Genomic DNA, 24,493 nt, shown 5'->3' on the forward strand with positions numbered 1-24,493 from the left:
GTACAGTGCTAACCACTGAGCAACAGTCCTGACCTACATCTACTAGAATGCTAGCCACTGAGCCACCGTGCTGCTCTGTATATAGTATAGGGCTAACCATTGAGCCACCTTGTTGCTCTGTATATAGTATAGGGCTAACCTGTTATGCACGGCTAGCCGAGGAGAAAATAAAAAATAACACAAGCTAAGTCTCAGAAAACCAAAGAGGTTGGTAACTATGCAGACTGCAGACCCCTGATCCTAACACGCAACTAGCAGCAGTCGTGGAGCGTACCTATGTTGGTCCTAGACGCCTCGTCACAACCGGAGAGCTAAATGAGCCTAAAGCAGGAAAAGAGGAAAACTAACTGCCCCAGAGCAGACCCCAAAGAAAAAACAGCCCCCCACATGTATTGACTGTGAAACAAGATGAAAACACAGACACAGGCAGGAAAATAGGCTGAGCAAACGATGGGGCCCAAACTAACTAGAAAGGACAAGAAAGGAAAGACACTGTCTGCAATCTGCCAAAAAACCCTACAAAATGTCCAACACTTCTGATAGCAAAATTAACCCTGAAGTCACTAGACTTCTCCCACTATATCATCAGCACTCTGAAATATTCTGAGACAGAGCTAAAAGAGGCCAATCTAATAAGGCCTGTTTCACACTTCCGTTTTTGTGTCCGCCAAACGGATCCGTTTCCGTTTTTTTGACGGAAACTGATGCAAACAGATCCGTTTTTAAAAAAACGGATCCGTTTTTTTGACGGATCCGCGGTAACCACTAATGGAAGTCTATGGGACAAAAAAACGGATCCTGCAAAAAAATGGCGGATCCGTTTTTTTATGGAAATCAACGGATTTTGACGGATTTGAAAAAACGGAAGTGTGAAACAGGCCTAAGGGACAAAAAAAGGAAATTTGACAAATAAGAGTGGAAATTATTTATTGTTATAGCGCTATTTATTCCATGGCGCTTTACATGTGAGGAGCGGTATACATAATAAAAACAAGTACAATAATGTTAAACAATACAAGTCATAACTGGTCCAGGAGGCGAGAGGACCCTGCCCGCGAGGGCTCACAATCTACAAGGGATGGGTGATAATACAGTAGGCGAGGGTAGAGCTGGTCGTGCAGCGGTTTGGTCGATCAGTGGTTACTGCAGGTTATAGGCTTGTCGGAAGAGGTGGGTCTTCAGGCTCTTTTTGAAGGTTTCGATGGTAGGTGAGAGTCTGATATGTTGTGGTAGAGTTCGAGTAGGGGTGATGCGCGAGAGAAATCTTGTATGCGATTGTGGGAAGAGGAGATAAGAGGGGAGTAGAGAAGGAGATCTTGTGATGATCGGAGGTTGCGTGCAGGAAAGTACCGGGAGAGGAGGTCACAGATGTATGGAGGAGACAGGTTGTGGATGGCTTTGTATGTCATGGTTGGGGTTTTGTACTGGAGTCTCTGGGCAATTGGGAGCCAGTGAAGGGATTGACAGAGGGGAGAAGCTGGGGAATAGCGGGGGGACAGGTGGATTAGTCGGGCAGCAGAGTTTAGAATAGATTGGAGGGGTGCGAGAGTGTTTGAGTGGAGGCCGCAGAGCATGAGGTTGCAGTAGTCAAGGCGAGAGATGATGAGGGCAAGGACTAGAGTTTTTTCAGATTTTTGGTTGAGGATTGAACGGATTCGTGAAATATTTTTGAGTTGAAGTCGGCAGGAAGTGGAAAGGGCTTGGATATGCGGTTTGAAGGAGAGATCAGCGTCAAGGATTACCCCGAGGCAGCGAGCTTGTGGGACTGGGGAGAGTGGGCTGGCTGACCACACAAAAAACTGAAAAGACCAACAAGAGCAAGTATGAACATTAGCAAAAACAAACTTATCTTGAAAGACTGGAACAGACCTGAGTCCTAAACCTGTGAAGCAGACTGAATCACCAGCAACAGGATAGGGCGTCGGCTGTCTTATATCCAGTCTGATACTCCAGAGATCCAATCACTATCTTCCTCACCAGGTGGCAGATCACTACCACTTAAACCAACTTCACTACCTCCCGTCACCACCAGAGGGAGAACGGAAGGGGAACTCTCAACTGGTGGAGCAGAAAATGAGCTCATAACACTAACCACTGAGCCACTGTGCTGCTCTGTATATAGTATAGGGCTAACCACTGAGCCACCGTGCTGCTCTGTATATAGCACAGGGCTAACCACTGAGCCACTGTGCTGCTCTGTATATAATACAGTGCTAACCACTGAGCCACCGTGGACAGCGCTGAGCTAGGAGCTGTAATCTGTCCTATATTCGGATAGGTCCAGGCTACTGCTGCACAGGAGCCGCGTTACAGCAGTGTGTGTGGCTGCTGTGATTGTGACGTGTGTGGATATAGTAGAGTGGTAACCACTGAGCCACCGTGGACAGCGCTGAGCTAGGAGCTGTAATCTGTCCTATATTCGGATAGGTCCAGGCTACTGCTGCACAGGAGCCGCGTTACAGCAGTGTGTGTGGCTGCTGTGATTGTGAGGTGTGTGTGTATATAGTACAGTGGTACCCACTGAGCCACCGTGGACAGCGCTGAGCTAGGAGCTGTAATCTGTCCTATATTCGGATAGGTCCAGGCTACTGCTGCACAGGAGCCGCGTTACAGCAGTGTATGTGGCTGCTGTGATTGTGAGGTGTGTGTGTGTATATAGTACAGTGGTAACCACTGAGCCACCGTGGACAGCGCTGAGCTAGGAGCTGTAATCTGTCCTATATTCGGATAGGTCCAGGCTACTGCTGCACAGGAGACATGTTACAGCAGTGTGTGTGGCTGCTGTGATTGTGAGGTGTGTGTATATAGTACAGTGGTAACCACTGAGCCACCGTGGACCGCGCTGAGCTAGGAGCTGTAATCTGTCCTATATTCGGATAGGTCCAGGCTACTGCTGCACAGGAGCCGCGTTACAGCAGTGTGTGTGGCTGCTGTGATTGTGAGGTGTGTATATATAGTACAGTGGTAACCACTGAGCCACCGTGGACCGCGCTGAGCTAGGAGCTGTAATCTGTCCTATATTCGGATAGGTCCAGGCTACTGCTGCACAGGAGCCGTGTTACAGCAGTGTGTGTGGCTGCTGTGATTGTGAGGTGTGTATATATAGTACAGTGGTACCCACTGAACCACCATGGACAGCGCTGAGCTAGGACCTGTAATCTGTCCTATATTCGGATAGGTCCAGGCTACTGCTGCACAGGAGACGTGTTACAGCAGTGTGTGTGGCTGCTGTGATTGTGACGTGTGTATATATAGTACAGTGGTAACCACTGAGCCACCGTGGACCGCGCTGAGCTAGGAGCTATAATCTGTCCTATATTCGGATAGGTCCAGGCCACTGCTGCACAGGAGCCGCGTTACAGCAGTGTGTGTGGCTGCTGTGATTGTGACACGTGTGTGTGTATATAGTACAGTGGTAACCACTGAGCCACCGTGGACAGCGCTGAGCTAGGAGCTGTAATCTGTCCTATATTCGGATAGGTCCAGGCCACTGCTGCACAGGAGCCGCGTTACAGCAGTGTGTGTGGCTGCTGTGATTGTGAGGTGTGTGTATATAGTACAGTGGTAACCACTGAGCCACCGTGGACAGCGCTGAGCTAGGAGCTGTAATCTGTCCTATATTCGGGTAGGTCCAGGCTACTGCTGCACAGGAGACGTGTTACAGCAGTGTGTGTGGCTGCTGTGATTGTGACGTGTGTGTGGATATATTACAGTGGTAACCACTGAGCCACCGTGGACAGCGCTGAGCTAGGAGCTGTAATCTGTCCTATATTCGGATAGGTCCAGGCTACTGCTGCACAGGAGCCGCGTTACAGCAGTGTGTGTGGCTGCTGTGATTGTGACACGTGTGTGTATATAGTACAGTGGTAACCACTGAGCCACCGTGGACAGCGCTGAGCTAGGAGCTGTAATCTGTCCTATATTCGGATAGGTCCAGGCTACTGCTGCACAGGAGCCGCGTTACAGCAGTGTGTGGCTGCTGTGATTGTGACGTGTGTGTGGATATAGTAGAGTGGTAACCACTGAGCCACCGTGGACAGCGCTGAGCTAGGAGCTGTAACCTGTCCTATATTCGGATAGGTCCAGGCTACTGCTGCACAGGAGCCGCGTTACAGCAGTGTGTGTGTGGCTGCTGTGATTGTGAGGTGTGTGTGTGTATATAGTACAGTGGTACCCACTGAGCCACCGTGGACAGCGCTGAGCTAGGAGCTGTAATCTGTCCTATATTCGGATAGGTCCAGGCTACTGCTGCACAGGAGCCGCGTTACAGCAGTGTATGTGGCTGATGTGATTGTGAGGTGTGTGTGTGTGTATATAGTACAGTGGTAACCACTGAGCCACCGTGGACAGCGCTGAGCTAGGAGCTGTAATCTGTCCTATATTCGGATAGGTCCAGGCTACTGCTGCACAGGAGACGTGTTACAGCAGTGTGTGTGGCTGCTGTGATTGTGACACGTGTGTGTATATAGTACAGTGGTAACCACTGAGCCACCGTGGACAGCGCTGAGCTAGGACCTGTAATCTGTCCTATATTCGGATAGGTCCAGGCCACTGCTGCACAGGAGCAGTGTTACAGCAGTGTGTGGCTGCTGTGATTGTGACACGTGTGTGTATATAGTACAGTGGTAACCACTGAGCCACCGTGGACAGCGCTGAGCTAGGACCTGTAATCTGTCCTATATTCAGATAGGTCCAGGCCACTGCTGCACAGGAGCCGCGTTACAGCAGTGTGTGTGGCTGCTGTGATTGTGACGTGTGAATATAGTACATTGGTAACCACTGAGCCACCGTGGACAGCGCTGAGCTAGAAGCTGTAATCTGTCCTATATTCGGATAGGTCCAGGCTACTGCTGCACAGGAGCCGCGTTACAGCAGTGTATGTGGCTGCTGTGATTGTGAGGTGTGTGTATATAGTACAGTGGTAACCACTGAGCCACCGTGGACAGCGCTGAGCTAGGAGCTGTAATCTGTCCTATATTCGGATAGGTCCAGGCTACTGCTGCACAGGAGCCGCGTTACAGCAGTGTGTGTGGCTGCTGTGATTGTGACACGTGTGTGTATATAGTACAGTGGTAACCACTGAGCCACCGTGGACAGCGCTGAGCTAGGAGCTGTAATCTGTCCTATATTCGGATAGGTCCAGGCTACTGCTGCACAGGAGCCGCGTTACAGCAGTGTGTGTGGCTGCTGTGATTGTGAGGTGTGTGTATATAGTACAGTGGTACCCACTGAGCCACCGTGGACAGCGCTGAGCTAGGAGCTGTAATCTGTCCTATATTCGGATAGGTCCAGGCTACTGCTGCACAGGAGCCGCGTTACAGCAGTGTATGTGGCTGCTGTGATTGTGAGGTGTGTGTGTGTGTATATAGTACAGTGGTAACCACTGAGCCACCGTGGACAGCGCTGAGCTAGGAGCTGTAATCTGTCCTATATTCGGATAGGTCCAGGCTACTGCTGCACAGGAGCCGCGTTACAGCAGTGTGTGGCTGCTGTGATTGTGACACGTGTGTATATAGTACAGTGGTAACCACTGAGCCACCGTGGACAGCGCTGAGCTAGGAGCTGTAATCTGTCCTATATTCGGATAGGTCCAGGCTACTGCTGCACAGGAGCCGCGTTACAGCAGTGTGTGTGGCTGCTGTGATTCTGACGTGTGAATATAGTACATTGGTAACCACTGAGCCACCATGAACAGAGCTGAGCTAGGAGCTGTAATCTGTCCTATATTCGGATAGGTCCAGGCCACTGCTGCTCAGGAGCCGCGTTACAGCAGTGTGTGTGGCTGCTGTGATTGTGACGTGTGTGTGGATATAGTAGAGTGGTAACCACTGAGCCACCGTGGACAGCGCTGAGCTAGGAGCTGTAATCTTTCCTATATTCGGATAGGTCCAGGCTACTGCTGCACAGGAGCCGCGTTACAGCAGTGTGTGTGGCTGCTGTGATTGTGACGTGTGTGTGGATATAGTAGAGTGGTAACCACTGAGCCACCGTGGACAGCGCTGAGCTAGGAGCTGTAATCTGTCCTATATTCGGATAGGTCCAGGCTACTGCTGCACAGGAGCCGCGTTACAGCAGTGTGTGTGGCTGCTGTGATTGCGAGGTGTGTGTATATAGTACAGTGGTAACCACTGAGCCACCGTGGACAGCACTGAGCTAGGAGCTGTAATCTGTCCTATATTCGGATAGGTCCAGGCTACTGCTGCACAGGAGCCGCGTTACAGCAGTGTGTGTGGCTGCTGTGATTGTGAGGTGTGTGTGTGTGTATATATAGTACAGTGGTAACCACTGAGCCACCGTGGACAGCGCTGAGCTAGGAGCTGTAATCTGTCCTTTATTTGGATAGGTCCAGGCCACTGCTGCACAGGAGCCGCGTTACAGCAGTGTGTGTGGCTGCTGTGATTGTGACGTGTGTGTGGATATAGTAGAGTGGTAACCACTGAGCCACCGTGGACAGCGCTGAGCTAGGAGCTGTAATCTGTCCTATATTCGGATAGGTCCAGGCTACTGCTGCACAGGAGCCGCGTTACAGCAGTGTGTGTGGCTGCTGTGATTGTGAGGTGTGTGTGTGTATATAGTACAGTGGTAACCACTGAGCCACCGTGGACAGCGCTGAGCTAGGAGCTGTAATCTGTCCTTTATTCGGATAGGTCCAGGCCACTGCTGCACAGGAGCCGCGTTACAGCAGTGTGTGTGGCTGCTGTGATTGTGAGCTGTGTGTGGATATAATAGAGTGGTAACCACTGAGCCACCGTGGACAGCGCTGAGCTAGGAGCTGTAATCTGTCCTATATTCGGATAGGTCCAGGCTACTGCTGCACAGGAGCCGCGTTACAGCAGTGTGTGTGGCTGCTGTGATTGTGAGGTGTGTGTGGATATAGTAGAGTGGTAACCACTGAGCCACCGTGGACAGCGCTGAGCTAGGAGCTGTAATCTGTCCTATATTCGGATAGGTCCAGGCTACTGCTGCACAGGAGCCGCGTTACAGCAGTGTGTGTGGCTGCTGTGATTGTGACGTGTGTGGATATAGTAGAGTGGTAACCACTGAGCCACCGTGGACAGCGCTGAGCTAGGAGCTGTAATCTGTCCTATATTCGGATAGGTCCAGGCTACTGCTGCACAGGAGCCGCGTTACAGCAGTGTGTGTGGCTGCTGTGATTGTGAGGTGTGTGTATATAGTACAGTGGTACCCACTGAGCCACCGTGGAAAGCGCTGAGCTAGGAGCTGTAATCTGTCCTATATTCGGATAGGTCCAGGCTACTGCTGCACAGGAGCCGCGTTACAGCAGTGTGTGTGGCTGCTGTGATTGTGAGGTGTGTGTGTGTATATAGTACAGTGGTAACCACTGAGCCACCGTGGACAGCGCTGAGCTAGGAGCTGTAATCTGTCCTTTATTCGGATAGGTCCAGGTCACTGCTGCACAGGAGCCGCGTTACAGCAGTGTGTGTGGCTGCTGTGATTGTGACGTGTGTGTGGATATAGTAGAGTGGTAACCACTGAGCCACCGTGGACAGCGCTGAGCTAGGAGCTGTAATCTGTCCTATATTCGGATAGGTCCAGGCTACTGCTGCACAGGAGCCGCGTTACAGCAGTGTGTGTGGCTGCTGTGATTGTGAGGTGTGTGTGGATATAGTAGAGTGGTAACCACTGAGCCACCGTGGACAGCGCTGAGCTAGGAGCTGTAATCTGTCCTATATTCGGATAGGTCCAGGCTACTGCTGCACAGGAGCCGCGTTACAGCAGTGTGTGTGGCTGCTGTGATTGTGACGTGTGTGGATATAGTAGAGTGGTAACCACTGAGCCACCGTGGACAGCGCTGAGCTAGGAGCTGTAATCTGTCCTATATTCGGATAGGTCCAGGCTACTGCTGCACAGGAGCCGCGTTACAGCAGTGTGTGTGGCTGCTGTGATTGTGACGTGTGTGTGGATATAGTAGAGTGGTAACCACTGAGCCACCGTGGACAGCGCTGAGCTAGGACCTGTAATCTGTCCTATATTCGGATAGGTCCAGGTTACTGCTGCACAGGAGCCGCGTTACATCAGTGTGTGTGGCTGCTGTGATTGTGACGTGTGTGTATATAGTACAGTGGTAACCACTGAGCCACCGTGGACAGCGCTGAGCTAGGAGCTGTAATCTGTCCTATATTCGGATAGGTCCAGGCTACTGCTGCACAGGAGCCGCGTTACAGCAGTATGTGGCTGCTGTGATTGTGAGGTGTGTGTATATAGTACAGTGGTAACCACTGAGCCACCGTGGACAGCGCTGAGCTAGGAGCTGTAATCTGTCCTATATTTGGATAGGTCCAGGCCACTGCTGCACAGGAGCCGCGTTACAGCAGTGTGTGGCTGCTGTGATTGTGAGGTGTGTGTATATAGTACAGTGGTAACCACTGAGCCACCATGGACAGCGCTGAGCTAGGAGCTGTAATCTGTCCTATATTCGGATAGGTCCAGGCCACTGCTGCACAGGAGCCGCGTTACAGCAGTGTGTGGCTGCTGTGATTGTGAGGTGTGTGTGTGTATATAGTACAGTGGTAACCACTGAGCCACCGTGGACAGCGCTGAGCTAGGAGCTGTAATCTGTCCTATATTCGGATAGGTCCAGGCCACTGCTGCACAGGAGCCGTGTTACAGCAGTGTGTGTGGCTGCTGTGTTTGTGAGGTGTGTGTGTATATAGTACAGTGGTAACCACTGAGCCACCGTGGACAGCGCTGAGCTAGGAGCTGTAATCTGTCCTATATTCGGATAGGTCCAGGCCACTGCTGCACAGGAGCCGCGTTACAGCAGTGTGTGTGGCTGCTGTGATTGTGAGGTGTGTGTATATAGTACAGTGGTAACCACTGAGCCACCGTGGACAGCGCTGAGCTAGGAGCTGTAATCTGTCCTATATTCGGATAGGTCCAGGCTACTGCTGCACAGGAGCCGCGTTACAGCAGTGTGTGTGGCTGCTGTGATTGTGAGGTGTGTGTATATAGTACAGTGGTAACCACTGAGCCTCCGTGGACAGCGCTGTGCTAGGAGCTGTAATCTGTCCTATATTCGGATAGGTCCAGGCTACTGCTGCACAGGAGCCGCGTTACAGCAGTGTGTGGCTGCTGTGATTGTGAGGTGTGTGTATATAGTACAGTGGTAACCACTGAGCCACCGTGGACAGCGCTGTGCTAGGACCTGTAATCTGTCCTATATTCGGATAGGTCCAGGCTACTGCTGCACAGGAGCCGCGTTACAGCAGTGTGTGGCTGCTGTGATTGTGAGGTGTGTGTGGATATAGTAGAGTGGTAACCACTGAGCCACCGTGGACAGAGCTGAGCTAGGAGCTGTAATCTGTCCTATATTCGGATAGGTCCAGGCTACTGCTGCACAGGAGCCGCGTTACAGCAGTGTATGTGGCTGCTGTGATTGTGAGGTGTGTGTATATAGTACAGTGGTACCCACTGAGCCACCGTGGACAGCGCTGAGCTAGGAGCTGTAATCTGTCCTATATTCGGATAGGTCCAGGCTACTGCTGCACAGGAGCCGCGTTACAGCAGTGTGTGTGGCTGCTGTGATTGCGAGGTGTGTGTATATAGTACAGTGGTAACCACTGAGCCACCGTGGACAGCACTGAGCTAGGAGCTGTAATCTGTCCTATATTCGGATAGGTCCAGGCTACTGCTGCACAGGAGCCGCGTTACAGCAGTGTGTGTGGCTGCTGTGATTGTGAGGTGTGTGTGTGTGTGTGTATATATAGTACAGTGGTAACCACTGAGCCACCGTGGACAGCGCTGAGCTAGGAGCTGTAATCTGTCCTTTATTCGGATAGGTCCAGGCCACTGCTGCACAGGAGCCGCGTTACAGCAGTGTGTGTGGCTGCTGTGATTGTGACGTGTGTGTGGATATAGTAGAGTGGTAACCACTGAGCCACCGTGGACAGCGCTGAGCTAGGAGCTGTAATCTGTCCTATATTCGGATAGGTCCAGGCTACTGCTGCACAGGAGCCGCGTTACAGCAGTGTGTGTGGCTGCTGTGATTGTGAGGTGTGTGTGTGTATATAGTACAGTGGTAACCACTGAGCCACCGTGGACAGCGCTGAGCTAGGAGCTGTAATCTGTCCTTTATTCGGATAGGTCCAGGCCACTGCTGCACAGGAGCCGCGTTACAGCAGTGTGTGTGGCTGCTGTGATTGTGAGCTGTGTGTGGATATAATAATGTGGTAACCACTGAGCCACCGTGGACAGCGCTGAGCTAGGAGCTGTAATCTGTCCTATATTCGGATAGGTCCAGGCTACTGCTGCACAGGAGCCGCGTTACAGCAGTGTGTGTGGCTGCTGTGATTGTGAGGTGTGTGTGGATATAGTAGAGTGGTAACCACTGAGCCACCGTGGACAGCGCTGAGCTAGGAGCTGTAATCTGTCCTATATTCGGATAGGTCCAGGCTACTGCTGCACAGGAGCCGCGTTACAGCAGTGTGTGTGGCTGCTGTGATTGTGACGTGTGTGGATATAGTAGAGTGGTAACCACTGAGCCACCGTGGACAGCGCTGAGCTAGGAGCTGTAATCTGTCCTATATTCGGATAGGTCCAGGCTACTGCTGCACAGGAGCCGCGTTACAGCAGTGTGTGGCTGCTGTGATTGTGACGTGTGAATATAGTACATTGGTAACCACTGAGCCACCGTGGACAGCGCTGAGCTAGGAGCTGTAATCTGTCCTATATTCGGATAGGTCCAGGCCACTGCTGCTCAGGAGCCGCGTTACAGCAGTGTGTGTGGCTGCTGTGATTGTGACGTGTGTGTGGATATAGTAGAGTGGTAACCACTGAGCCACCGTGGACAGCGCTGAGCTAGGAGCTGTAATCTGTCCTATATTCGGATAGGTCCAGGCTACTGCTGCACAGGAGCCGCGTTACAGCAGTGTATGTGGCTGCTGTGATTGTGAGGTGTGTGTATATAGTACAGTGGTAACCACTGAGCCACCGTGGACAGCGCTGAGCTAGGAGCTGTAATCTGTCCTATATTCGGATAGGTCCAGGCTACTGCTGCACAGGAGCCGCGTTACAGCAGTGTGTGTGGCTGCTGTGATTGTGAGGTGTGTGTATATAGTACAGTGGTAACCACTGAGCCACCGTGGACAGCGCTGAGCTAGGAGCTGTAATCTGTCCTATATTCGGATAGGTCCAGGCTACTGCTGCACAGGAGAGCCGCGTTACAGCAGTGTGTGTGGCTGCTGTGATTGTGAGGTGTGTGTGTGTATATAGTACAGTGGTAACCACTGAGCCACCGTGGACAGCGCTGAGCTAGGAGCTGTAATCTGTCCTATATTCGGATAGGTCCAGGCTACTGCTGCACAGGAGCCGCGTTACAGCAGTGTGTGTGGCTGCTGTGATTGTGAGGTGTGTGTGTGTATATAGTACAGTGGTAACCACTGAGCCACCGTGGACAGCGCTGAGCTAGGACCTGTAATCTGTCCTATATTCGGATAGGTCCAGGTTACTGCTGCACAGGAGCCGCGTTACAGCAGTATGTGGCTGCTGTGATTGTGAGGTGTGTGTATATAGTACAGTGGTAACCACTGAGCCACCGTGGACAGCGCTGAGCTAGGAGCTGTAATCTGTCCTATATTTGGATAGGTCCAGGCCACTGCTGCACAGGAGCCGCGTTACAGCAGTGTGTGGCTGCTGTGATTTGTGAGGTGTGTGTATATAGTACAGTGGTAACCACTGAGCCACCGTGGACAGCGCTGAGCTAGGAGCTGTAATCTGTCCTATATTCGGATAGGTCCAGGCTACTGCTGCACAGGAGCCGCGTTACAGCAGTGTGTGTGGCTGCTGTGATTGTGACGTGTGTGGATATAGTAGAGTGGTAACCACTGAGCCACCGTGGACAGCGCTGAGCTAGGAGCTGTAATCTGTCCTATATTCGGATAGGTCCAGGCTACTGCTGCACAGGAGCCGCGTTACAGCAGTGTGTGTGGCTGCTGTGATTGTGACGTGTGTGTGGATATAGTAGAGTGGTAACCACTGAGCCACCGTGGACAGCGCTGAGCTAGGACCTGTAATCTGTCCTATATTCGGATAGGTCCAGGTTACTGCTGCACAGGAGCCGCGTTACATCAGTGTGTGTGGCTGCTGTGATTGTGACGTGTGTGTATATAGTACAGTGGTAACCACTGAGCCACCGTGGACAGCGCTGAGCTAGGAGCTGTAATCTGTCCTATATTCGGATAGGTCCAGGCTACTGCTGCACAGGAGCCGCGTTACAGCAGTATGTGGCTGCTGTGATTGTGAGGTGTGTGTATATAGTACAGTGGTAACCACTGAGCCACCGTGGACAGCGCTGAGCTAGGAGCTGTAATCTGTCCTATATTTGGATAGGTCCAGGCCACTGCTGCACAGGAGCCGCGTTACAGCAGTGTGTGGCTGCTGTGATTGTGAGGTGTGTGTATATAGTACAGTGGTAACCACTGAGCCACCATGGACAGCGCTGAGCTAGGAGCTGTAATCTGTCCTATATTCGGATAGGTCCAGGCCACTGCTGCACAGGAGCCGCGTTACAGCAGTGTGTGGCTGCTGTGATTGTGAGGTGTGTGTGTGTATATAGTACAGTGGTAACCACTGAGCCACCGTGGACAGCGCTGAGCTAGGAGCTGTAATCTGTCCTATATTCGGATAGGTCCAGGCCACTGCTGCACAGGAGCCGCGTTACAGCAGTGTGTGTGGCTGCTGTGTTTGTGAGGTGTGTGTGTATATAGTACAGTGGTAACCACTGAGCCACCGTGGACAGCGCTGAGCTAGGAGCTGTAATCTGTCCTATATTCGGATAGGTCCAGGCCACTGCTGCACAGGAGCCGCGTTACAGCAGTGTGTGTGGCTGCTGTGATTGTGAGGTGTGTGTATATAGTACAGTGGTAACCACTGAGCCACCGTGGACAGCGCTGAGCTAGGAGCTGTAATCTGTCCTATATTCGGATAGGTCCAGGCTACTGCTGCACAGGAGCCGCGTTACAGCAGTGTGTGGCTGCTGTGATTGTGAGGTGTGTGTGTATATAGTACAGTGGTAACCACTGAGCCACCGTGGACAGCGCTGTGCTAGGACCTGTAATCTGTCCTATATTCGGATAGGTCCAGGCTACTGCTGCACAGGAGCCGCGTTACAGCAGTGTGTGGCTGCTGTGATTGTGAGGTGTGTGTGGATATAGTAGAGTGGTAACCACTGAGCCACCGTGGACAGAGCTGAGCTAGGAGCTGTAATCTGTCCTATATTCGGATAGGTCCAGGCTACTGCTGCACAGGAGCCGCGTTACAGCAGTGTGTGTGGCTGCTGTGATTGTGAGGTGTGTGTGTGGATATAGTAGAGTGGTACCCACTGAGCCACCGTGGACAGCGCTGAGCTAGGAGCTGTAATCTGTCCTATATTCGGATAGGTCCAGGCTACTGCTGCACAGGAGCCGCGTTACAGCAGTGTATGTGGCTACTGTGATTGTGAGGTGTGTGTATATAGTACAGTGGTACCCACTGAGCCACCGTGGACAGCGCTGAGCTAGGAGCTGTAATCTGTCCTATATTCGGATAGGTCCAGGCTATTGCTGCACAGGAGCCGCGTTACAGCAGTGTATGTGGCTGCTGTGATTGTGAGGTGTGTGTATATAGTACAGTGGTACCCACTGAGCCACCGTGGACAGCGCTGAGCTAGGAGCTGTAATCTGTCCTATATTCGGATAGGTCCAGGCTACTGCTGCACAGGAGCCGCGTTACAGCAGTGTGTGTGGCTGCTGTGATTGTGAGGTGTGTGTGTGTATATAGTACAGTGGTAACCACTGAGCCACCGTGGACAGCGCTGTGCTAGGACCTGTAATCTGTCCTATATTCGGATAGGTCCAGGCTACTGCTGCACAGGAGCCGCGTTACAGCAGTGTGTGGCTGCTGTGATTGTGAGGTGTGTGTGGATATAGTAGAGTGGTAACCACTGAGCCACCGTGGACAGCGCTGAGCTAGGAGCTGTAATCTGTCCTATATTCGGATAGGTCCAGGCTACTGCTGCACAGGAGCCGCGTTACAGCAGTGTATGTGGCTGCTGTGATTGTGACGTGTGTGTGGATATAGTACAGTGGTACCCACTGAGCCACCGTGGACAGCGCTGAGCTAGGAGCTGTAATCTGTCCTATATTCGGATAGGTCCAGGCTACTACTGCACAGGAGCCGCGTTACAGCAGTGTATGTGGCTGCTGTGATTGTGAGGTGTGTGTATATAGTACAGTGGTACCCACTGAGCCACCGTGGACAGCGCTGAGCTAGGAGCTGTAATCTGTCCTATATTCGGATAGGTCCAGGCTACTGCTGCACAGGAGCCGCGTTACAGCAGTGTGTGTGGCTGCTGTGATTGTGAGGTGTGTGTATATAGTACAGTGGTAACCACTGAGCCACCGTGGACAGCGCTGAGCTAGGACCTGTAATCTGTCCTATATTCGGATAGGTCCAGGCTACTGCTGCACAGGAGCCGCGTTACAGCAGTGTATGTGGCTGCTGTGATTGTGACGTGTGTGTGGATATAGTACAGTGGTACCCACTGAGCCACCGTGGACAGCGCTGAGCTAGGAGCTGTAATCTGTCCTATATTCGGATAGGTCCAGGCTACTGCTGCACAGGAGCCGCGTTACAGCAGTGTGTGTGGCTGCTGTGATTGTGAGGTGTGTGTGGATATAGTAGAGTGGTAACCACTGAGCCACCGTGGACAGCGCTGAGCTAGGACCTGTAACCTGTCCTATATTCGGATAGGTCCAGGCTACTGCTGCACAGGAGCCGCGTTACAGCAGTGTATGTGGCTGCTGTGATTGTGAGGTGTGTGTATATAGTACAGTGGTACCCACTGAGCCACCGTGGACAGCGCTGAGCTAGGACCTGTAACCTGTCCTATATTCGGATAGGTCCAGGCTACTGCTGCACAGGAGCCGCGTTACAGCAGTGTGTGTGGCTGCTGTGATTGTGAGGTGTGTGTATATAGTACAGTGGTAACCACTGAGCCTCCGTGGACAGCGCTGTGCTAGGACCTGTAACCTGTCCTATATTCGGATAGGTCCAGGCTACTGCTGCACAGGAGCCGCGTTACAGCAGTGTATGTGGCTGCTGTGATTGTGAGGTGTGTGTATATAGTACAGTGGTACCCACTGAGCCACCGTGGACAGCGCTGAGCTAGGACCTGTAACCTGTCCTATATTCGGATAGGTCCAGGCTACTGCTGCACAGGAGCCGCGTTACAGCAGTGTGTGTGGCTGCTGTGATTGTGAGGTGTGTGTGTGTGTATATATAGTACAGTGGTAACCACTGAGCCACCGTGGACCGCGCTGAGCTTGGAGCTGTAATCTGTCCTATATTCGGATAGGTCCAGGCTACTGCTGCACAGGAGCCGCGTTACAGCAGTGTATGTGGCTGCTGTGATTGTGAGATGTGTGTATATAGTACAGTGGTACCCACTGAGCCACCGTGGACAGCGCTGAGCTAGGAGCTGTAATCTGTCCTATATTCGGATAGGTCCAGGCTACTGCTGCACAGGAGCCGCGTTACAGCAGTGTGTGTGGCTGCTGTGATTGTGAGGTGTGTGTATATAGTACAGTGGTAACCACTGAGCCACCGTGGACCGCGCTGAGCTAGGAGCTTTTATCTGTCCTATATTCGGATAGGTCCAGGCTACTGCTGCACAGGAGACGTGTTACAGCAGTGTGTGTGGCTGCTGTGATTGTGAGGTGTGTGTATATAGTACAGTGGTAACCACTGAGCCACCGTGGACAGCGCTGAGCTAGGAGCTTTTATCTGTCCTATATTCGGATAGGTCCAGGCTACTGCTGCACAGGAGACGTGTTACAGCAGTGTGTGTGGCTGCTGTGATTGTGAGGTGTGTGTATATAGTACAGTGGTAACCACTGAGCCACCGTGGACAGCGCTGTGCTAGGAGCTGTAATCTGTCCTATATTCGGATAGGTCCAGGCCACTGCTGCTCAGGAGCCGCGTTACAGCAGTGTGTGTGGCTGCTGTGATTGTGAGGTGTGTGTGTGGATATAGTACAGTGGTACCCACTGAGCCACCGTGGACAGCGCTGAGCTAGGAGCTGTAATCTGTCCTATATTCGGATAGGTCCAGGCTACTGCTGCACAGGAGCCGCGTTATAGCAGTGTGTGTGGCTGCTGTGATTGTGAGGTGTGTGTATATAGTACAGTGGTAACCACTGAGCCACCGTGGACCGCGCTGAGCTAGGAGCTGTAATCTGTCCTATATTCGGATAGGTCCAGGCTACTGCTGCACAGGAGCCGCGTTACAGCAGTGTATGTGGCTGCTGTGATTGTGAGGTGTGTGTATATAGTACAGTGGTACCCACTGAGCCACCGTGGACAGCGCTGAGCTAGGAGCTGTAATCTGTCCTATATTCGGATAGGTCCAGGCTACTGCTGCACAGGAGCCACGTTACAGCAGTGTATGTGGCTGCTGTGATTGTGAGGTGTGTGTATATAGTACAGTGGTACCCACTGAGCCACCGTGGACAGCGCTGAGCTAGGAGCTGTAATCTGTCCTATATTCGGATAGGTCCAGGCTACTGCTGCACAGGAGCCGCGTTACAGCAGTGTGTGTGGCTGCTGTGATTGTGAGGCGTGTGATAACTCTGGGAAATGCTGGCTCCTAGACTTGGCGGCCCTGATATATACCAAGACTAGCCTGTGACCCCCGCACAGCGGCCTCCTACACGACCTGAAGAGGTCGGTGACTCTGATTAGCCGGTCCGACGTCACATCACACTGTAATGATGGCATCGGCCTAGACTGGCTAATGAAAACAAGAGCCACAGATGCCGGGAGGTAGTGGGGGTCCCGGGGCTCCCATCGGGGTATAAACCGCACCAGTCAAAAGTTTGGACACCCCTGTTCATGTAAGGATTTTCCTCCTTCAGACGTCCAAGTTTCGTGTATGAGTTCTATCTGTGTTTGCCAAGGATATCCCTCGTACAGGAGCTGTTATGTGAGGCCAGTCACACGCAAGGCAATGGGTCGGTGAAAAAATCAAATTGCACCCGGATGGCATCTGACTGCGTCTCATTTTCACAGAATGTATTTTTTTTTTGCCCAAGTACAAGAAATTGGATGACTCTGAGAACCGTGCGGTTAGAATAATCTGATTTTCTCGTACGTGAAACAATTCGACACCTGAATGCGCACGTTCCAATAAGGGCTCATTGTGGATTCAGACCAATCAGATGTAAAAAAGAGCACATGTGAGGAACCGAGGCGTGGAGCCCCCCCCCCCCCCGCGTGAAGCGGGAGCCGAGGCGTGGAGCCCCCCCCCCCGCGTGCATGGGGAACCGAGGCGTGGAGCCCCCCCCCCCCCTTGCATGGGGAGCCGAGGCGTGGAGCCCCCCCCCCCCGCGTGCATGGGGAACCGAGGCGTGGAGCCCCCCGCGTGCATGGGGAACCGAGGCGTGGAGCCCCCCGCGTGCAGGGGGAGCCGAGGCATGGAGCCCCCCCCCCCCCCCCCCCGCGTGCAAAGTGGACCATCTCCCGGCCGCTGCTTGGGTCTCTGGCCTCACTGCAGTCGTAACGTGTGCATCACCGGTGTAACCATCTGCAAAGCTCAGAAGCTTGTGCCATTTACCTTGGCCCAGCTGCTGAGCTCTGTGGTGGTCTACAGTGGTGCTGTGAGCTGTCAATTTGACATGCCCGCCTCCGTCAAGAACCATGCAAAGCTGGTGGTGGACTCCTACTTCTTATTTTGGAGCTTAGGGTCCACTTTCCTGAGACGATGAATTCCATTAAATAAGGCACAGACCTCAAAAAGCAGTCACGTTTCCACACCAGCTGTGCGAAGGGGCCTTCATCGTCGATTTGCACCACAGAAGCCACTAGTGAGAAATGAGGACTGGACTTTAGATCGGTGGAAGTCTGAGGCAGTTTTCTTTTCCAGGATGTCCCCCCTGACGTTGCACCATGAGGTAGCCTTTCTCATCCTCCAAAGGGACAGGAAACACAGAAGAGGTTAACTAGCTGCACCTGTCCCTGACTAGGACGATCACATGATGAGTACATGGAGCATCTCAGGAGGATTGGCCGGGTGGGGAGGTGGTCCCTCCTGTCGAGGTCTGTGGCTGACACCTCCCTGACGGTGCGATTTCAGCCATACCAGTCAAGCTGACAGCTGGTTCCAGTCGCTTCTCTCGGAAGGGGGCTCTCCGCTTCCTGGCTTCCGATACTTCAGCGTGCGGTGACTACTTCTGCGGTGACACATTCCAGGGTAGAGAAGCCAGAAACCCACTAGTGCCGGGTCGTGCATTACACCGAGGAACTCGCCGGGACAGGAGAGGCCTAATGAATGCATACACTGCATTCTGGAATGGTGGGAAGGCCAAAGCCAGGATGAGAAATCCATGTAATCTTCTCCTCCTTCTCACTGGGAACTGCTGATGACCTGTGATGGTGGAGCAGTATCCCAGCCTATGGAAATGGGCCAACATGTCTGTGGTCCCTCCACCCTGGTGGCTACATTATGTAGTCATTATTTTAGGACCAACAAGAATTCAAAACCTCTTCTTCCACTAAGCACACAGTTAGGTGTGCCTCTCGTAACACGAAACTCACGAAGGCATAGAACAAGCAGCCATGTGCGAATTGTATTTCCAGGCTGGTTAATGGGGAACACTCCTTCTTGGCCGACAGAAGAGTGATAATTAGGGAAGAGCTCTGCACGATATCTAGTCCTATTCTAAACCAGTCTTTGACAGTGTCTCGCCACAAAAGATCAAGATGGGATTTAGAAACAAGCTCAGAAGAGGAAATGGATGAAGAAAATAAAATTGCTTCCTCTGTTGCGGAAGAGGAAAAATGCATATTACTTTATCCCAAAATATGGATGAGTTGTTACAGGCGGTCAGAAAACCTATGAAGATTGAGGAGACCTAGGTAACCCAATAGATTCAAGAGGAGATGTTTAGGGTCCTGAGAGCAGAAAGAAATGGTCATTCCCTGGAAATATTTAGATCTGAGCTAACATCATGGAAAAGTGGGAAAATACAGTGTAAAAAAAAAAATCATCCTTCCCAGAGATTTTGATTCGCCTTCCCTTCGACCCAGAAGAGATTCCAAAAATTGATATTCCGATGGCCAAAGTGGTAAAGAATACATCCATTCTGTTTTGAGTACTCTTTTGAGTGTGAAGGACTATACTAATAGGCCAAAGGATTACTTAAAAGGTCCTGGGCAGCCTCTTCAACTGATCTTCACGGTGCCATCAAAGGAATACAAGAATCCACACTGTCCATAAACTGAGAGATGGTGAGGGAACACTTAGCTAATTTACATGAATTTACATCTCCTGGTCCAGATGAATTACATCCTAAGGTACTGAGAGTTAGACGAAATTGCAGAACCACTAGCCAGTATCTTTGAAAAATCCTGGAAAACTGGAGAAACTCCAGAAAATTGGAAAATTACAGGCCAGTGAGCCTTACTTCTATACCAGGAAAAATCTTTGAACAACTTCTTATCCAAGTACTTACATACTGTTTAATAATATAGTAATTAACCAGAGCCGACATGCCAGACTCTTCTTATTTCCTTCTACGATGGAATCACTGACTGGGTGGACAATGGAAATGCGGTAGATATAGTATATCACAACTTCTTCAGCAAAGCATCTAATAAAGTATCACATTCTATCCTTATTAAGAAAATGAGCAAGGATGGGATTGACAAGGTTATGGTTAGGTGGATTCATAACTGGCTCAGTGATCATGCTCAGAGTGGTAATAAATGGTTGCACATCCAATTGGAAGTGTTTGAGGTGGGGGTAGCACAAGGCTCTGTCTTGGCCCCATTATTCAACTTTTTTTTTTTTTTTTTAAATGATCTAGATAAGGGAACTGAAGGTAAACTAATAAAATTTGCGGGCGATGAAAAGCTAGGAGGGATAGCTAACACTAGAGAAGACCAGGATTCAGAAGAATCTAGATAAGCTTGAACAATGGGCAGCAACTAATAGAATTGTATTTAACAGGGAAAAATACAAGATTCTACATCTGGGCAAGAAAAACAAAAATTACATCTATAGAATAGGAGGAATGGAACTAAGCAACAGCACGTGTGAAAAAGACTTGGGTATACTAATAGATCACAGACTGCACATGAGTAAACAGTGTGATGCAGCAGCAAAAAAAAGCAAACCTAGTTCTAGGATGTATTAAGAGAAGCATAGAGTATAGATCACGTGACGTAATTATCCCACTCTACTCCAACTCGGTCAGGCCTCATCTGGAATGCTGTGTCCAGTTCTGGGCCCCACATTTTAAAAAAAGACATTGAAAAACTTAAGCAAGTTCAGAGAAGAGCGGCCAGGATGGTGAGCGGACTGCAAAGTATGTCCTACGAGGAACGGTGAATGGATCTGGGAATGTTTTAGTTTGCAAAAAAAAAGGCTAAGAGGAGACTTAACGGTCTACAAATATCTCAAGGGCTGTCAATGTAGAGGGATCAACTTTATTCTCATTTGCACAAGGAAAGACTAGAAGCAATGGGATGAAACTGAATGGGAGGAGACACAGATTAGATATTACAGAACTTTTTGACAGTGAGGGTGATCAAGGAGTGGAACAGGCTGCCACGAGAGGTGGTGAGTTCTTCTGGAAGTCTTCACACAGAGGCTGGACAGACATCTGTCGGGGATGATTTAGTGAATCATTGAGCAGGGGGTTGGACCAGATGACCCTGGAGGTCCCTTCCAACTCTACCATTCTGTGATTCTTCTTGCTTTCTAAGGAACAATATACAGTGGGTACAGAGAGTATTCAGACCCCTTTAAATGTTTCACTCTTTGTACCGAATGGCTGCAATAATCTAAAAAGTTCATTATTTATTTCTCATGTACACACTGCACCGCATATTAACTGAAAATAACCAGAAATATAGAAATTTTTGCAAATGTATTAAAGATGAACTGAAATCTCCCATGGTCATAAGTCTTCAGCCCCTTTGCTCAGACACTCATATGTAAGTCACATGCTGTCCATTTCCTTGTGATCCTCCTGGAGATGGTTCTACTCCTTCATTGGAGTCCAGCTGTGTGTAATTAAACTGATAGGACTTGATTTGTAAAGATGCACACCTGTCTATATAAGACCTCACAGCTCACAGTGCATGTCACACCAAATGAGAATCATGAGGCCAAAGGAACTGGCCAAGGAGCTCAGAGACAGAATTGTGGCAAGGCACAGATCTGGCCAAGGTTACACAAGAATTTCTGCAGTACTCAAGGTTCCTAAGAGCACAGTGGCCTCCACAATCCTTACATGGAAGAAGTTTGGGACCACCAGATTCTTCCTATACCTGGCCATCCAGCTAAACTGAGCAATATAATAATAATAGAGTTGATTTGGGATGTATTAGACCCGTGAAGGCAAAGCGGGCAACTGCTCGGCACCTCTGGGAGCTCATTCTCGACTTCCAGGTGATGACCTGATGAACTGTGGAGAGAAACCAAGAGGGAATAAAGTGATCTTCAGATTCCTCCTGGTTCCCTCCCAATACTCTGAAGTGTAACACACATTCTGGGGTGTCACGTATGGTTCCATATGTGTTCCTTCTTGTTTTACTGCCTTTAGTCTGAATCCACAATCTGCACGTTCCAATAAGAACAAGGAACCCTCTGCGTGAACAGATGTGCCCAGCGTTCCATTATAGCGCCATTTATTCGCTGGTGCTTTACATGAGAAAAGGGTACAGGAGGAGAGAAGGTCCTGTGTGTGAGGGCTCACAGTCCACCTTTGATTGATATTGTATGTACACTTAATAGAGAAAAGTGTGTGCCCCCCTCCAGGAACCTTTTTTGACCTCCCATTTTACGTCCGTAGACATTAATATGGAGCTGCCACTTTGCAGATTTGACAGCTCCCGCTCTTCTGGGAAGCATTTCTACAAGAATTTGGATGTGTCTGCAGTCATTTCTGCCCTTTCATGCAGAAGAGCTTTTGTAAGGTCAGACCCTGATGATGGAAGAGGGCCTGGGCTCAAACTCTCCGTTCTAGTTAATGCCAAATGTGTGGTGTGTGACTGCATGAAGGCCCTGACCTCAAACCCATTAAAGTTCTTCAACACCAAGCTCCCTCTTCTTTCCCCACGTCTGTATAGACCTTGTACAGTGGGCACAGTCATGAGGATCAGAAACGGGCTTTCCCTAAACTGATTCCGCAAAGCTGAAGCTGCAATTCTCCTCAATGTTTTGTGCTGAAACATTAAGGTTTCCCATCACTGGGGCTGAGGCCGCCCCCTGGTAAGCCCATAGCAGTATCCTCCTCCACGATCTGTACAGGGGGCACAATGCAGTCAAGGAGAACGTCCCCCTGAAATCGGCAAACCTAGACTCCTCCATCAGATGCAGATAGAGGCGTGTGATACGAAAATGGACAGAGCCAGAATCCAGTGGTGGTGGCTTTAGACCACTCCATCCGGCTCTCAGCATTGTGCTCTGTGATGTAAGGCTGCTCAGCCATGAAGCTTCTGGAGGGGTTGCCGTGTTTGTGCTGATACTAGATGGGATCTTTGCTCAACACTCATGGGGTCAGAAGAGTGGTGGTATCGATGAGCTCTTTTAGCACCAGCCATTCTGTCACAAATGGCATGTTGGGGGGGCTGAAGGTTATACACCATTGTGGAGATGGGGCAACTGGATGTCCTACACAGGTTGGGGGGGTTGAGGGGCTGCATCTTATACACTGGTGGCAATAAGATTGAATGGAAACCTGAATTCGGTGATTATGACAAGTCTCCCAACACTTTTCTTCCAATGGTGTATGTGGTCTGCTTGGAGATCGGTTGTGGCTGATGATGTTCTGCTGTTTGCTCCTTTTATAATCTGGTATAGATGTAACTAACTCCAATCTTTCCTCTCCAGCCATTACAGCACTAAGTGACCAGTTTGGGTGGCGCTTTTGTCTATTGATGGTCGGGGCTTTGCAGCTGAACATCGTCGTCTGTGGTGCTTTACTTCGACCAATAATCATCAAGCCCCAAGAAGAAACTAAGAAACTTCCAAAGCCTGAAAACCTTGAGAACGCCTTCATGTTGGAGAACGAGCAGACCCTCACCTCTTTAGATTCCATAGATTCTGGAGTCGAAGTCTCTACCTCACCTAAAAATGTCCCATGCAATGTGAAAGCCAATGGGAAGACTGAAGAAGAGACACAAGAGATGGTTGGCCAGGTGGCCGAGAACAAGGCGCCTCCTCTTCTAGACTTTTCGGTCTTAAGAAATTCTAGTTTTGTATGCTATGCACTTTTTGGACTCTTTGCTACCCTGGGGTTCTTCGCTCCATCACTGTATATAATCCCTCTCAGTCTAAGCCTGGGCATAGACAGGGACTCGTCGGCATACATGTTGTCTGCTATGGCCATCGCTGAAGTGTTTGGGAGGATCGGTGCTGGCTGGCTGCTGAATAAGAAACCCATCCGCAAAATCTATATTGAACTCATTTTCGTTGTGCTGCTATGCCTCGCCTTAATTGCTTTCCCCTTCGCCTGCACTTTCTGGGGTCTCATGGTGTGTAGCATGTTTTTTGGCTGCATGTTGGGTACAGTGACTGGCACACATATTCCTCTGGTGGCTGAAGAAGACATTGTAGGAATTGAGAAGATGTCATCTGGTGTGGGAGTCTACGTGTTCATTCAGAGCGTGGCAGGGCTGGCCGGACCCCCAATTGGAGGTAGGAAGCACAGCCCCTCGCCCTATATGCCCCTTTTCTTCTCTACAATACAAATGAGGCTAACCAAAAGTCTGATCATGGGGTGTCTGTTACCCCGTCCCCCGTGATTTATGGCAGTGACCACCCTAAACCCTCACATATTTATTTGGACCTCCAGGATCTCAACTAATTGTAAGGTATTTGGGGAGACCAGAGAGTAGAACAGGGGGTCAAAGATAATATGTAAATGTGTTAAGGGTGTAGGGGCTCCCCAGGAACGAGATGCTACACACAGCTCCTCCGCATGTCTCCTGCGTCAGATGCAGGGTGGGAACCTACATAAAGGTGTAGAGCTGCCCAGGTGTCCCCCAGCATTTAGCTTTGGCATCCATGAGCTGCTCTAACTTATTGCTCATGAGACATGTGGATGGGCAGCATAGTGCAGTGGTCAGGCCAAGTCTGATGCCCTGTCCTCGGCAAGGATAAAATTCTGATCTAGTGTTTTGAGATGAACTTTGCCAGAAACTCTTTGCTACCTCTATTGGGCTGGGGTAAGAGGGGACGCGGCTTTAGCTCTGTGTGCCCCAACCATTACGGTGTGCTCTTATTCTGGCCGGGGAGTTAATGGACTAGTGATTAGGGACGTATCTGTAGGTCTATGTGACACGACCATTAATGGTGCTCACTTATTCTGGCCGGGGTGTTTATGGACTAGTGATTAGTGACGTGGCCTTAGAACTCTGTGACACGACCATTAATGGTGCTCTCACTTATTCTGGCCGGGGTGTTTATGGACTAGTGATTAGTGACGTGGCCT

At 50.6% G+C, this 24,493-nt stretch overlaps 1 protein-coding gene across 3 annotated transcripts in view; it reads left to right on the plus strand.

Annotated features, from left to right (window-relative positions):
• The window catches only part of SLC16A6 (solute carrier family 16 member 6), a 66,747-nt gene that overhangs the window by 37,872 nt on the left and 4,382 nt on the right, over positions 1-24,493 (plus strand). For all 3 annotated transcript variants that reach the window (XM_073564824.1, XM_073564823.1, XM_073564825.1), the window contains one exon: positions 22,891-23,697. In XM_073564824.1, the coding sequence (XP_073420925.1) occupies positions 22,891-23,697 (807 nt within the window). The remainder of the gene's footprint in view (positions 1-22,890; positions 23,698-24,493) is intronic.

Source organism: Dendrobates tinctorius, unplaced genomic scaffold (genome assembly GCF_039654945.1).
Source record: "Dendrobates tinctorius isolate UK_male_01 unplaced genomic scaffold, ASM3965494v1 ptg000491l, whole genome shotgun sequence".
In the NCBI taxonomy this organism is placed as follows: domain Eukaryota; kingdom Metazoa; phylum Chordata; class Amphibia; order Anura; family Dendrobatidae; genus Dendrobates; species Dendrobates tinctorius.